This window comes from Salvelinus namaycush, chromosome 34, assembly GCF_016432855.1.
Source record: "Salvelinus namaycush isolate Seneca chromosome 34, SaNama_1.0, whole genome shotgun sequence".
Taxonomy (NCBI): domain Eukaryota; kingdom Metazoa; phylum Chordata; class Actinopteri; order Salmoniformes; family Salmonidae; genus Salvelinus; species Salvelinus namaycush.
The window spans coordinates 15,430,269-15,442,995 of NC_052340.1; the positions used below are offsets into that span (position 1 = coordinate 15,430,269).

The 12,727-nt window shown below is 46.4% G+C and overlaps 1 protein-coding gene across 1 annotated transcript in view; it reads left to right on the forward strand.

Moving 5' to 3' along the window:
* The first annotated feature begins 6,431 nt into the window (after window positions 1–6,431).
* LOC120028319 (stAR-related lipid transfer protein 13-like) overlaps window positions 6,432–12,727 on the forward strand; it is a 127,682-nt gene continuing 121,386 nt past the window's right edge. The window contains exon 1 of the mRNA XM_038973524.1: window positions 6,432–8,139. Within this exon, the coding sequence (XP_038829452.1) occupies window positions 6,577–8,139 (1,563 nt within the window). The 5' untranslated portion in view covers window positions 6,432–6,576. The remainder of the gene's footprint in view (window positions 8,140–12,727) is intronic.

Here is a 12,727-nt window from a genome sequence, read left to right on the forward strand (position 1 = left end):
TCCTCCTCCACGCACTCTCTCTATGGTGCGTGTCTCCAGTCCGGTGCCTCCAGTTCCGGCACCACGCACTAAGCCACCTGTGCGTCTCCAGAGCCCTGTACACACTGTTCCTTCTCCCCGTACTCGTCCTGATGTGCGTGCACTCAGCCCGGTGCCACCAGTGCCGGTACCACGCACCAGACAAATAGTACGTTTTGAGAGTCCAGTGTGCCCTGTCCCTGCTTCCCGCACTAGGCTTGAAGTGCGTGTCTCCAGTCCGGTGCCTCCAGTTCCGGCACCACGCACCAGGCCTACAGTGCGTCTCAGCCGGCCAGAGTCTGCCGTCTGCCCAACGGCGCCTGAACTGTCCGTCTGCCAAGCGCCGCATGAACTGCCCGTCTGCCATGAGCCTACAGAGCCTTCCGCCAGACAGGAGCAGCCAAAGCCTTCCGCCAGACAGGATCAGTCTGAGCCATCCGTCTCCGCAGCGCCATCTGAGCCATCCGTCTCCGCAGCGCCATCTGAGCCATCCGTCTCCTCAGCGCCATCTGAGCCATCCGTCTCCCCAGCGCCATCTGAGCCATCCGTCTCCCCAGCGCCGTCTGAGCCATCCGTCTGTCCCGAGCCATTAGAGCCGCCCGTCTGTCCCGAGCCGTCAGAGCCGTTAGTCAGTCAGGAGCCGCTAGAGCCATTCGTCAGTCAGGATCTGCCAGAGCCGCCAACCAGACAGGATCTGCCAGAGCCGCCAACCAGACAGGATCTGCCAGGGCCGCCAACCAGACAGGATCTGCCAGAGCCGCCAACCAGACAGGATCTGCCAGAGCCGCCAACCAGACAGGATCTGCCAGAGCCGTCAGTGAGCCATGAGCGTCCAGAGCCGTCAGCCAGCCATGAGCGTCCAGAGCCGTCAGCCAGCCATGAGCGTCCTGAGCCGTCAGTCAGCCATGAGCGTCCAGAGCCGTCAGCCAGCCATGAGCGTCCAGAGCCGTCAGCCAGCCATGAGCGTCCAGAGCCGTCAGCCAGCCATGAGCGTCCAGAGCCGTCAGCCAGCCATGAGCGTCCAGAGCCGTCAGCCAGTCATGAGCTGTCCCTCAGCCCAGAGCGGCTATTTGTCCAGAACTGCCCCTCAGTCCAGAGCTGTCTCTCTGTCCGGAGCTGCCTTTCAGTCCGGAGTTGCCCCTCTATCCTGAGCTACCTCTCTATCCTGAGCTACCTCTCTATCCTGAGCTATCCCTATGTCCTGAGCTATCCCTCTGTCCTGAGCTATCCCTCTATCCCGGTGCTGCCCCTTGTCTCGATGTTACCCAAAAGATTAAGTGGGTGTAATATGAGGGTGGTCATTTGTAGGGGGAGATGTAAGCTGGGATTGACTATGGTGGGGTGGGGACCTCGCCCTGAGCCTGAGCCACCACCGTGGTCAGATGCCCACCCAGACCCTCCCCTAGACTTTGTGCTGGTGCGCCCGGAGTTCGCACCTTAAGGGGGGGGTTATGTCACGTTCCTGACCTATTTCTGTTAGTTTGTTGTATGTGTTAGTTGGTCAGGACGTGAGTTTGGGTGGGCATTCTATGTTTTCTGTTTCTATGTTGGTTTAAGGGTTGCCTGGTATGGCTCTTAATTAGAGGCAGGTGTTTTGCGTTGTCCTCTAATTGAGAGTCATATTTAGGTAGGTTGTTTCACAGTGTTCGTTGTGGGTGGTTGTCTCCTGTGTCAGTGTTTGTCGCACCATACGGGACTGTTCGGTTTGTTTTTGTACATCGTCATTTTGTGTAGTCTATTTTCCCTGTTCGTGCGTTCTTCGTGTTTATGTAAGTTCGTCGTCCAGGTCTGTCTACTCCGTTTGTTGTTTTGTTAGTTATAGTGAAGTTCGTGTTTTTTCGTCTTGTCTTTAAATAAATTATGTGTTCACAACCCGCTGCGCCTTGGTTCCATCACTACTCCTCCTTTTCGGATGAAAAGGAGGAGAACAACCATTACAGGTAGGCTATATTTTACATAAAAGCTAACATTTTCTTACTGCATTCGTTATCATTCATTAGCCAAAAAATCGATGACATTTCTAGCAAATTCTAGTCAATGATCATCTCTCAAGGTCTTGTTTTAAAATGTTTGTCACAGCATAAAATAAATGAATCGCAAGCCTTCTGGCTACACCAACTTGGATTATAAAATGAAATTAAATAAAGAAGTCAAAATCCAGAGATTATTATCTTCCATTATCTGGAACTGAACACCCTCCTCTGCAACTGGATCCTGGACTTCCTGACAGGCCGCCCCAGGTGGTGAGGGTAGGCAACAACACATCTTCCTGGCCATGCACAACTCCCAACATCATCATTAATACGTTTGTTGAAGACACAACGGTGGTAGGCCTGATCACCGACGACGATGAGACAGCCTATAAGGAGGAGGTCAGTGACCTGGTAGTGTGGTGCCAGGACAACAACCTCTTCCTCAATGTCAGCAAAACAAAGGAGCTGATCCTGGGTTACAGTAAACAGGAGGGCTGAGCACACCCCCATTCACATCGACTGGGCTGTGGAGCTGGTTGAGAGCTTCAAGTTCCTCTGTGTCACTAAGGAATTAACATGGTCCACACACACCAACACAGTCATGAAGAAGGCACAACAATGCCTCATCCCCCAAGATTTGTCATGGGCCCTCAGATCCTCAAAAAGTTATACAGCTGCACCACTGAGAGCATATTGACTGGCTGCATCACCGCTTGGTATGGCAACTGCTTGGCATCCAACCAAAAGGCACTACATACGCCCGAGTACATCACTGTGGCTGAGCTCCTTGCAATCCAGGACCTCTATACCAGGAGGTGTCAGAGTAAGGCCCTAAGAATTGTCAAAGACTCCAGCCACCCAAGTCATAGACTGTTCCCTCTGATACCGCAAGGCTGGAACCAACAGGACCCTGAACAGCTTCTACAACCTAGCCATAAGACTGATGAATAGTTAGTTAAATAGTTAACCAAATAACTACTTGGTCTATCTGCATTGACCCCTTTTACACTCATTCTTTTGACTCATCACGTACGCTGCTGCTACTGCTTATTTTCTTATTAATATACTGGTACTCTGTGTATATAGCCAAGTTATTGTTACTCATTGTGTATTTATTCCATGTGTTATTATTATAAAAGGCGGAGTGATTTCTGCATAGTGCCACTTTAAATATGCACTACGCAGAAATTGCTCCTCCCTTTCCTGGTTGTTAAAATTCTAATAGTTCGCCTAATTTCAGTTTATGTGACAAAAAAAGCAAGTATTGTGTAAAGAATCATTGTACCATTTAAACCGCTGTGAAATATGTTTTCCATAATCAAAAATATTGTATTTTCAGCTGTTTGAAGCAGGTGTACAAAACCAAAAGTAAAAGATGCAAAACTTAAAACGTAGAAAAACAAATAGCGCACATAGAACAGATCTACCGCATGTGTGTATTTGAGCAGTTGTTATAAGAGCTAGAGTCAGGGCCATGGTCCAAGATGCAGCAGCTGCTTAGTTCTCAGGGCAGCAGGGTGTGTGTGTGTGTGTGTGTGTGTGTGTGTGTGTGTGTGTGTGTGTGTGTGTGTGTGTGTGTGTGTGTGTGTGTGTGTGTGTGTGTGTGTGTGTGTGTGTGTGTGTGTGTGTGTGTGTGTGTGTGTGTGTGTGTGTGTGTGTGTGTGTGTGTGTGTGTGTGTGTGTGTGTGTGTGTGTGAGTGAGTGAGTGAGTGAGTGAGTGAGTGAGTGAGTGAGTGAGTGAGTGAGTGAGTGAGTGAGTGAGTGAGTGAGTGAGTGAGTGAGTGAGTGAGTGAGTGAGTGAGTGAGTGAGTGAGTGAGTGAGTGAGTGAGTGAGTGAGTGAGTGAGTGAGTGAGTGAGTGAGAGAGAGAGACAACAGAGCAGCAGGCTGTACTGTAGCTACATGGGAACCAGCTCTCTGATTCTCCATAGCTGTTTCATGGATAGCTGTGTGTCAGCTTAGGAGTCATCCATTACACCATACACACTTACAAAAAGGTGCTATCTAGAACCTAAAAGGGTTATTTGGCTGTCCCAATAGGAGAACCCTTTGAAGAACCCTTTTTTGTTCCAGGGTAGAACCCTTTGTTTCCCGGTAAAACCCTATTAGGTAAAAAAAAAAAAAAAAGGGTTCTAGGGTTCCACTTGGAACAAAAAGGTTTCTACCTTGAACCAAACAAGGTTCTCATATGGGAGAGCCGAAGAACCCATTTGGAACCCTTTTTTCTAAGTGTGTTCAGATCAACCATACTAATAAATAACCATCCATTACAGCATACAGATCAACCATACTAATAAATAACCATCCATTACAGCATACAGATCAACCATACTAATAAATAACCATCCATTACACCATACAGATCAACCATACTAATAAATAACCATCCATTACACCATACAGATCAACCATACTAATCAATAATCATCCATTACAGCATACAGATCAACCATACTAATAAATAACCATCCATTACAGCATACAGATCAACTATACTAATCAATAATGATCCATTACAGCATACAGATCAACCATACTAATCAATAATCATCCATTACAGCATACAGATCAACCATACTAATCAATAATCATCCATTACAGCATACAGATCAACCATACTAATAAATAACCATCCATTACACCATACAGATCAACCATACTAATAAATAACCATCCATTACACCATACAGATCAACCATACTAATAAATAACCATCCATTACACCATACAGATCAACCATACTAATCAATAGACTTCTAGCTCTCCATACATACAGAAGGCACAGTTCCTGTCCAGGGAATATGAGGACAGTTGCAAAGGCATTCATGACTGAGTTTAAGCTGTAGCATGACCTCACAGTTGGGGTTAGTGTATCTATCTGTGAAATGTAGGGAATGCAGTTACTGATGTAACTTTGTTATCAGCTTGTTTGGAAAGAGCAGTCTGAGAAAAGCCTCCCTTTGTACCCTGAGACAGATGGGGATCCCTACACAGAGTGGAGTGCTAATGGAATGTGTGTGTGTACAGCAGCTGCTGGGGAGAGTATTCCTGTGTGCAGAGATGTCACTGCCATAGTGTCATAAACAGATCCAGACTTGAACGTTGCGACTGCAGCCAGATGTTCAGATTCATTGTTAGCAGCTCCTCTCTGGGGCTGTGTATCAAATGGCACCATATTCCCTACATAATGCAAAACATTTGACCTGAGCCCTATGGACCCTGGTCAAAAGTAGTGTAATGCATAGGAAATAGGGTGCCATTTGGAATGCAATCTGAATATTAGCTCCGCTGGACTCTGGCTTCACCCTGCTGTAGTTAGTTCACTGCTAGTAGGAGAGTCAGAAGGGGAGAGACGAAACACACTTACAAATATTAGCTTGGTAAATCTGTGCTTAAAAGGTAAAGTTATTACTATTCTTTTAGTTGAGATGGATGTGTGTGATGGATCTGAACCCAGGGACAGCAGGCAGTCTTTGAGAAATGTCGCTGTGAGGTGTTTATGACTTGGAACTAATGTTTTTCATTGTCCGTTTGTTTTAATGCAGTATCTTCTCTAATGTATTATCTTATCTGTATCTTCTCTAATGCATTATCTTCTTTGTATATTCTCTAGTGCAGTGTCTTCTCTAATGCAGTATCTTCTAAGTATCTTCTCTAATGCAGTGTCTTCTCTAATGCAGTATCTTCTAAGTATATTCTCTAATGTAATGTCTTTTCTAATGCAGTGTCTTCTCTAATGCAATGTCTTCTCTGTATCTTCTCTAATGCAGTACCTTATTTGTATCCTCTCCAATGCTGTATCTTCTATATTGCTGTATATTCTCTGTTTGTTTAATGTTGTAACGTTATCTTCTATCTTTGTTTTGCTGTATCTTGTCTGTTTTTAATGATGTATCTTGTTAGTTTTTAATGATGTATCTTGTTAGTTTTTAATGATGTATCTTGTTAGTTTTTAATTATGTATCTTGTTAGTTTTTAATTATGTATCTTGTTAGTTTTTAATTATGTATCTTGTCTGTTTTTAATGATGTATCTTGTCTGTTTTTAATGATGTATCGTGTCTGTTTTTAATGATGTATCTTGTTAGTTTTTAATGATGTATCTTGTTAGTTTTTAATGATGTATCTTGTTAGTTTTTAATGATGTATCTTGTTAGTTTTTAATGCTGTATCTTGTCTGTTTTTAATTATGTATTTTGTCTGTTTTTAATTATGTATCTTGTCTGTTTTTAATGATGTATCTTGTTAGTTTTTAATGATGTATCTTGTTAGTTTTTAATGATGTATCTTGTCTGTTTTTAATGCTGTGTCTTGTCTGTTTTTAATGATGTATCTTGTCTGTTTTTAATGATGTATCTTGTCTGTTTTTAATGCTACATCTTCTCTATTTGTTTCAAGTGATCTGCTGTTTGATCTGTGTGAAGGTTGGTGTTGCTAATCCAGGTGATGAGGATGTCTGAGAGGAACATGGCAAATCCATATAGCTCTTTCATCAGACAGCAGTCCCTCTGGATCTACCTGACCACCAGCCACACCACCAGACTACCTGTTCCCTAGTAACACACTGTAACAGACTGTAGAAACAACATGGACACAGCTCTGATGTTTACTCTGGAGGAGCGACAGTCTCTGGCTATGTCAGCATCACCAGGCAGGACCTTCTCACCACAGACACAGCCAACGGCACAGGCACAGGTACAGCAACAGACACAACCACAGACACACACACACCAGTCCTCCTCAGACTGTGCTCCAGAGTCTTCTCATGATGACGACAGCTCCACAGAGAGCAGTGAGGATGTCTGTCTGCCAGGACCTCTAAGCCTGGAGCTGTCAAAACTGGAACTAGACAACCAGGACACACCCCAGCAGGACAGGGAGGCTGGTAGTGAATATAACAGTACTGGAGCTCCTGGGATAGAGGGAGATCAAGCTGTTAGTACTGGAGGTCCAGGAGGGCCAGCAGAGTCTGGTTCTGATGTCTCCCCTCCTGACCCTCTAGACCCTCTCCAGATCGTCTGTCCCGCGGGTCTCCTCGGTGAGCCAGGCAGTGTCACATCACCATCGCCTGATGATGCCAATAACAATGGATTGGATTTACACAGCACTTCTCCAGGAGCAGCTGAGGACCACTGCCTAGCCTCCAATGTTCCTTTTCCTAGGATAGAGGGAGATGTGGATGTTCTTGCTCCTAGGATAGAGGGAAACCTGGAAGTTGAGGACAGTAACAGACGTGTAGAATCAGGACATACCCTGGATGCTAACCTCTCTGGTCAGCTAGAGGACATGGAGCTGGGACATACCTCACCCAGGCAGACAGAGACCAACATGGAGCTGGGCCATACCTCACCCAGGCAGACAGAGACCAACATGGAGCTGGGCCATACCTCACCCAGGCAGACAGAGACAGACAGGGAGCTAGAGGAGGAGTCACCCAGGTGGACAGAGACAAACAGCCACCCTGAGGACTACTCAGAGGGGCCTGTGGAGAACGGACAAGTCCCTACTGATCTGGAACACACAGAAGACAACCATGTCCCCGTCCCTCTAGTCCCAACAGAGAATGGACATATCCCTACCCTTCTGGTCCAATCAGAGACAGAGGTCAGCCACGTCACTATCTCTGTGGTCCAATCAGAGGCTTTTAGCTCCGTCCCTTCTCTAGTGGTCAGTGTAGACAACAACATGGATCCCTTCAGACCTCCCTCCCTCACCCTGGCCCTCTCTGAGGTCCACTTGGCAGAGCTAGGCCTCTGCGATCACCCCTGCATTATCAAACACAAACCTAGCTCCATCACCTTCTCAGACTCCACCTGTCACTCTAGCACCGACCACATCGTCTTCATCAACAACAGCTCTGACTGCAGGGAGTCTTCCTCAGAGAAGGATGATGAAGGTGATGATGATGAAGATGGGGATGATGAGGACACATTCCCAGAGCTGCTTCAGAGCAGGGAGTTCCTGGTCAGTCGGAGGAGAAGGAGCAGCAACAGAGACAACGTAGTTAAGGAGAGAGGATCTATGAGTCCCCAGGCTGAGGCACCAGTCAGCTCTACAACCAACACTACAAACAGCTCCCACCTCTCCTCCTCCTCCAAAAACCATAACCACAGCGGCTGCGAGGCAGAGACTGAGACCAGCATCACAGAGGTAGGCCACTGTTTATTGTCATTACAGACGCATTTTAGAGACACAACTGTTAAGTCCCACCTGTATTCCTCACATATTGATGTAATATTCATGTCCACCTAAGGTCAGCTGGTTCAGTAGAGATGTGTTTGAACGTTTATGTCAGAGTTGGGCACTGTGTACTAACTGTAGTTCAACACCATTAGATACAGTATATTAATGTATATGAATCCATCGTATGTTAATATAATCCAGCCTGTTCTCTCAATGAGGAAATGTGACTGTTTCTCCCCCAGGCCGTGTATTTCCTGCCTCTTTGCCAGGGGCCATATGTATCAAGGGCCTCAGAGTAGTAGTGTTGATCTAGTTCTGCCTTATAGATAGATGATAATGAATAAGATTACATGAACAGCGGGGACCTGATCCTAGATGATAATGAATAAGATTACATGAACAGAGGGGACCTGATCCTAGATGATAATGAATAAGATTACATGAACAGAGGGGACCTGATCCTAGATGATAATGAATAAGATTACATGAACAGAGGGGACCTGATCCTAGATGATAATGAATAAGATTACATGAACAGAGGGGACCTGATCCTAGATGATAATGAATAAGATTACATTGACAGAGGGGACCTGATCCTAGATCACCACTCATACTCTGAGATGCTTGATACAAAAAAGTATTATATTATTTAATTCCACTAAGGCTCAGTACAAACACAGTGCTTTGCTATACAAACACCTTCAATAGTCTGTTCCCCACTGTTTGTTGTTATTACATTCTGAGATATTACTCTGCTGGAATGAGTGTGTAGGAGTACATTGATCTAGTATTTTCCCCAGCATTTTAAAACACAAAACCCAGCAGGTCTTGCAGGAATGCATACATAAATGCATACATGCATCCTTAAACAGTTTTGCTTTCCCTCCTGTTTTGACAGAGCTCCTATGCAGGCATCGTTGGGTATATTACAGTAGCAGTGAACTTAGTCTCCTATTACCAACAGCTTCATTCTCCTCTTCAATGACTATAGTGCACCCCTCTGCTCTAGTCAAAAGTAGTGCATTATAGGGAATAGGGTGCTATACTGCAGCAGCTCTGTTGTGTTTTCTTCCAGCCGTCCCCCTGACCTTGGTAGTTACCAGGCTGTGACTCTATCCCTCCAGGTTTACTAGTTACCAGGCTGTGAGTCTATCCCTCCAGGTTTACTAGTTACCAGGCTGTGACTCTATCCCTCCAGGTTTACTAGTTACCAGGCTGTGACTCTATCCCTCCAGGTTTACTAGTTACCAGGCTGTGACTCTATCCCTCCAGGTTTACTAGTTACCAGGCTGTGAGTCTATCCCTCCAGGTTTACTAGTTACCAGGCTGTGAGTCTATCCCTCCAGGTTTACTAGTTACCAGGCTGTGAGTCTATCCCTCCAGGTTTACTAGTTACCAGGCTGTGACTCTATCCCTCCAGGTTTACTAGTTACCAGGCTGTGACTCTATCCCTCCAGGTTTACTAGTTACCAGGCTGTGACTCTATCCCTCCAGGTTTACTAGTTACCAGGCTGTGACTCTATCCCTCCAGGTTTACTAGTTACCAGGCTGTGACTCTATCCCTCCAGGTTTACTAGTAACCAGGCTGTGACTCTATCCCTCCAGGTTTACTAGTTACCAGGCTGTGACTCTATCCCTCCAGGTTTACTAGTTACCAGGCTGTGATTCTATCCCTCCAGGTTTACTAGTTACCAGGCTGTGACTCTATCCCTCCAGGTTTACTAATTACCAGGCTGTGACTCTATCCCTCCAGGTTTACTAGTTACCAGGCTGTGACCCCATCCCTCCAGGTTTTACTGGTATTTACCAGGCTGTGACCCTATCCCTCCAGGTTTACTAGTTACCAGGCTGTGACTCTATCCCTCCAGGTTTACTAGTTACCAGGCTGTGACCCCATCCCTCCAGGTTTTACTGGTAGTTACCAGGCTGTGACCCTATCCCTCCAGGTTTACTAGTTACCAGGCTGTGACCTTATCCCTCCTGGTTTACTAGTTACCAGGCTGTTAGCCCATCCCTCCAGGTTGACTAGTTACCAGGCTGTGAGTCCATCCCTCCAGGTTTACTAGTTACCAGGCTGTGAGCCCATCCCTCCAGGTTTACTAGTTACCAGGCTGTGAGTCCATCCCTCCAGGTTAAATGGTAGTTACCAGGCTGTGAGCCCATCCCTCCAGGTTGACTAGTTACCAGGCTGTGAGCCCATCCCTCCAGGTTGACTAGTTACCAGGTTGTGAGTCCATCCCTCCAGGTTTACTAGTTACCAGGCTGTGAGTCCATCCCTCCAAGTTTACTAGTTACCAGGCTGTGAGCCCATCCCTCCAGGTTGACTAGTTACCAGGTTGTGAGTCCATCCCTCCAGGTTTACTAGTTACCAGGCTGTGAGTCCATCCCTCCAGGTTTACTAGTTACCAGGTTGTGAGTCCATCCCTCCAGGTTTACTAGTTACCAGGCTGTGAGTCCATCCCTCCAAGTTTACTAGTTACCAGGCTGTGAGCCCATCCCTCCAGGTTTAATGGTAGTTACCAGGTTGTGAGTCCATCCCTCCAGGTTTACTAGTTACCAGGCTGTGAGTCCATCCCTCCAGGTATACTAGTTACCATGCTGTGAGCCCATCCCTCCAGGTTTAATGGTAGTTACCAGGCTGTGAGTCCATCCCTCCAGGTTTACTAGTTACCAGGCTGTGACCTTATCCCTTCTGGTTTACTAGTTACCAGGCTGTTAGCCCATCCCTCCAGGTTGACTAGTTACCAGGCTGTGAGTCCATCCCTCCAGGTTTAGTAGTTACCATGCTGTGAGACCATCCCTCCAGGTTTACTAGTTACCAGGCTGTGAGCCCATCCCTCCAGGTGTACTAGTTACCAGGCTGTGAGTCCATCCCTCCAGGTTTACTAGTTACCAGGCTGTGAGTCCATCCCTCCAAGTTTACTAGTTACCAGGCTGTGAGTCTATCCCTCCAGGTTTACTAGTTACCAGGCTGTGAGTCCATCCCTCCAGGTTTACTAGTTACCAGGCTGTGAGTCCATCCCTCCAAGTTTACTAGTTACCAGGCTGTGAGCCCATCCCTCCAGGTTTACTAGTTACCAGGCTGTGAGTCCATCCCTCCAAGTTTACTAGTTACCAGGCTGTGAGTCCATCCCTCCATGTTTACTGGTAAAAACCAGGCTGTGACCCCATCCCTCCAGGTTTACTGGTAAAAACCAGGCTGTGACCCCATCCCTCCAGGTTTACTGGTAAAAACCAGGCTGTGACCCCATCTCTCCAGGTTTACTTGTAGTTACCAGGCTGTGAGCCCATCCCTCCAGGTTTACTTGTAGTTACCAGGCTGTGAGTCCATCCCTCCAGGTTTAATGGTAGTTACCAGGCTGTGAGTCTATCGCTCCAGGTTGACTAGTTACCAGGCTGTGAGCCCTTCACTCCAGGTTGACTAGTTACCAGGCTGTGAGTCCATCCCTCCAGGTTTACTAGTTACCAGGCTGTGAGTCCATCCCTCCAGGTATACTAGTTACCATGCTGTGAGCCCATCCCTTCAGGTTTAATAGTAGTTACCAGGCTGTGAGTCCATCCCTCCAGGTTGACTAGTTACCAGGCTGTGACTCCATCCCTCCAGGTTTAATGGTAGTTACCAGACTATGAGTTACCCCATCTTCCAAGGTTTACTGACGTCTAAAAGTCTCTTCTGGATGTTTATGAATCATGTTTACATCAAAAATCTATGGTTTAACTTAACAAGTGTCAGAGACACCAGATCTCTGACAGTGCATAGCTGTCATTCCTCAGCTAAACCCTCTGTAGATAACAACATATAATAGCAACCCTGAACCTGGAGATAAGAACATACAGTAAAACAGAGGGGAGAGGTTAGGTAGGGAACACTCCCACTGTCTCTGCTGATAGCCCTGGCAGGCTTTACAGGCTGTTTGACACAACACTGGGAATGGGCTGTTTGTGAGCATAAAGGTTGTTTGGGGAAAGGGAGGAGGAATGCTTTAAATACCTGGAATTGGTTTAAACTGTGACCTTGTCAAAAGTTGTACACTAGATATGAAACAGGGTGCCATTTGGGAGGCGACCAGGATATCTGACAGGCAGCACTCATGTTTGTTCTTCAGACAGTCCATTTTAACTGCAGCTTTTCATACTAGCCATCTGAGGGCACCATTGCTACATAGTAATCCTGCAAGGCCTATGCACACGTCTCTCTCTCTCTCTCTCCCACTTTCTCTCTGTGCATCAATCCGTTGGTTATGGTATGTTTGTGTATACTGTAAAAAGACATGTTTCTGTGATGTTGTTTATCTTTCTATAGTTTATAAGTGAAAGGATTCAACTGGTGTGACTGTTCTCCCCAGGCGATAGACCTGGGAACATAGCGGGTAACTCCTAGAAAGTTAGGAGAGACTGGGTTTTAAGTTAGGAGAGAATGGGTTTTAACTCTTTTTCAGTGGAGTAACCCATTAGCCTAACCGTTGTGCCCTTTCGCATGCCACCCTGCTCAAACTCTAACCCAGTCATCCCCAGTCCTCTCCCTGACTGGTGATCTGTACCTCTCTCAGTGGGG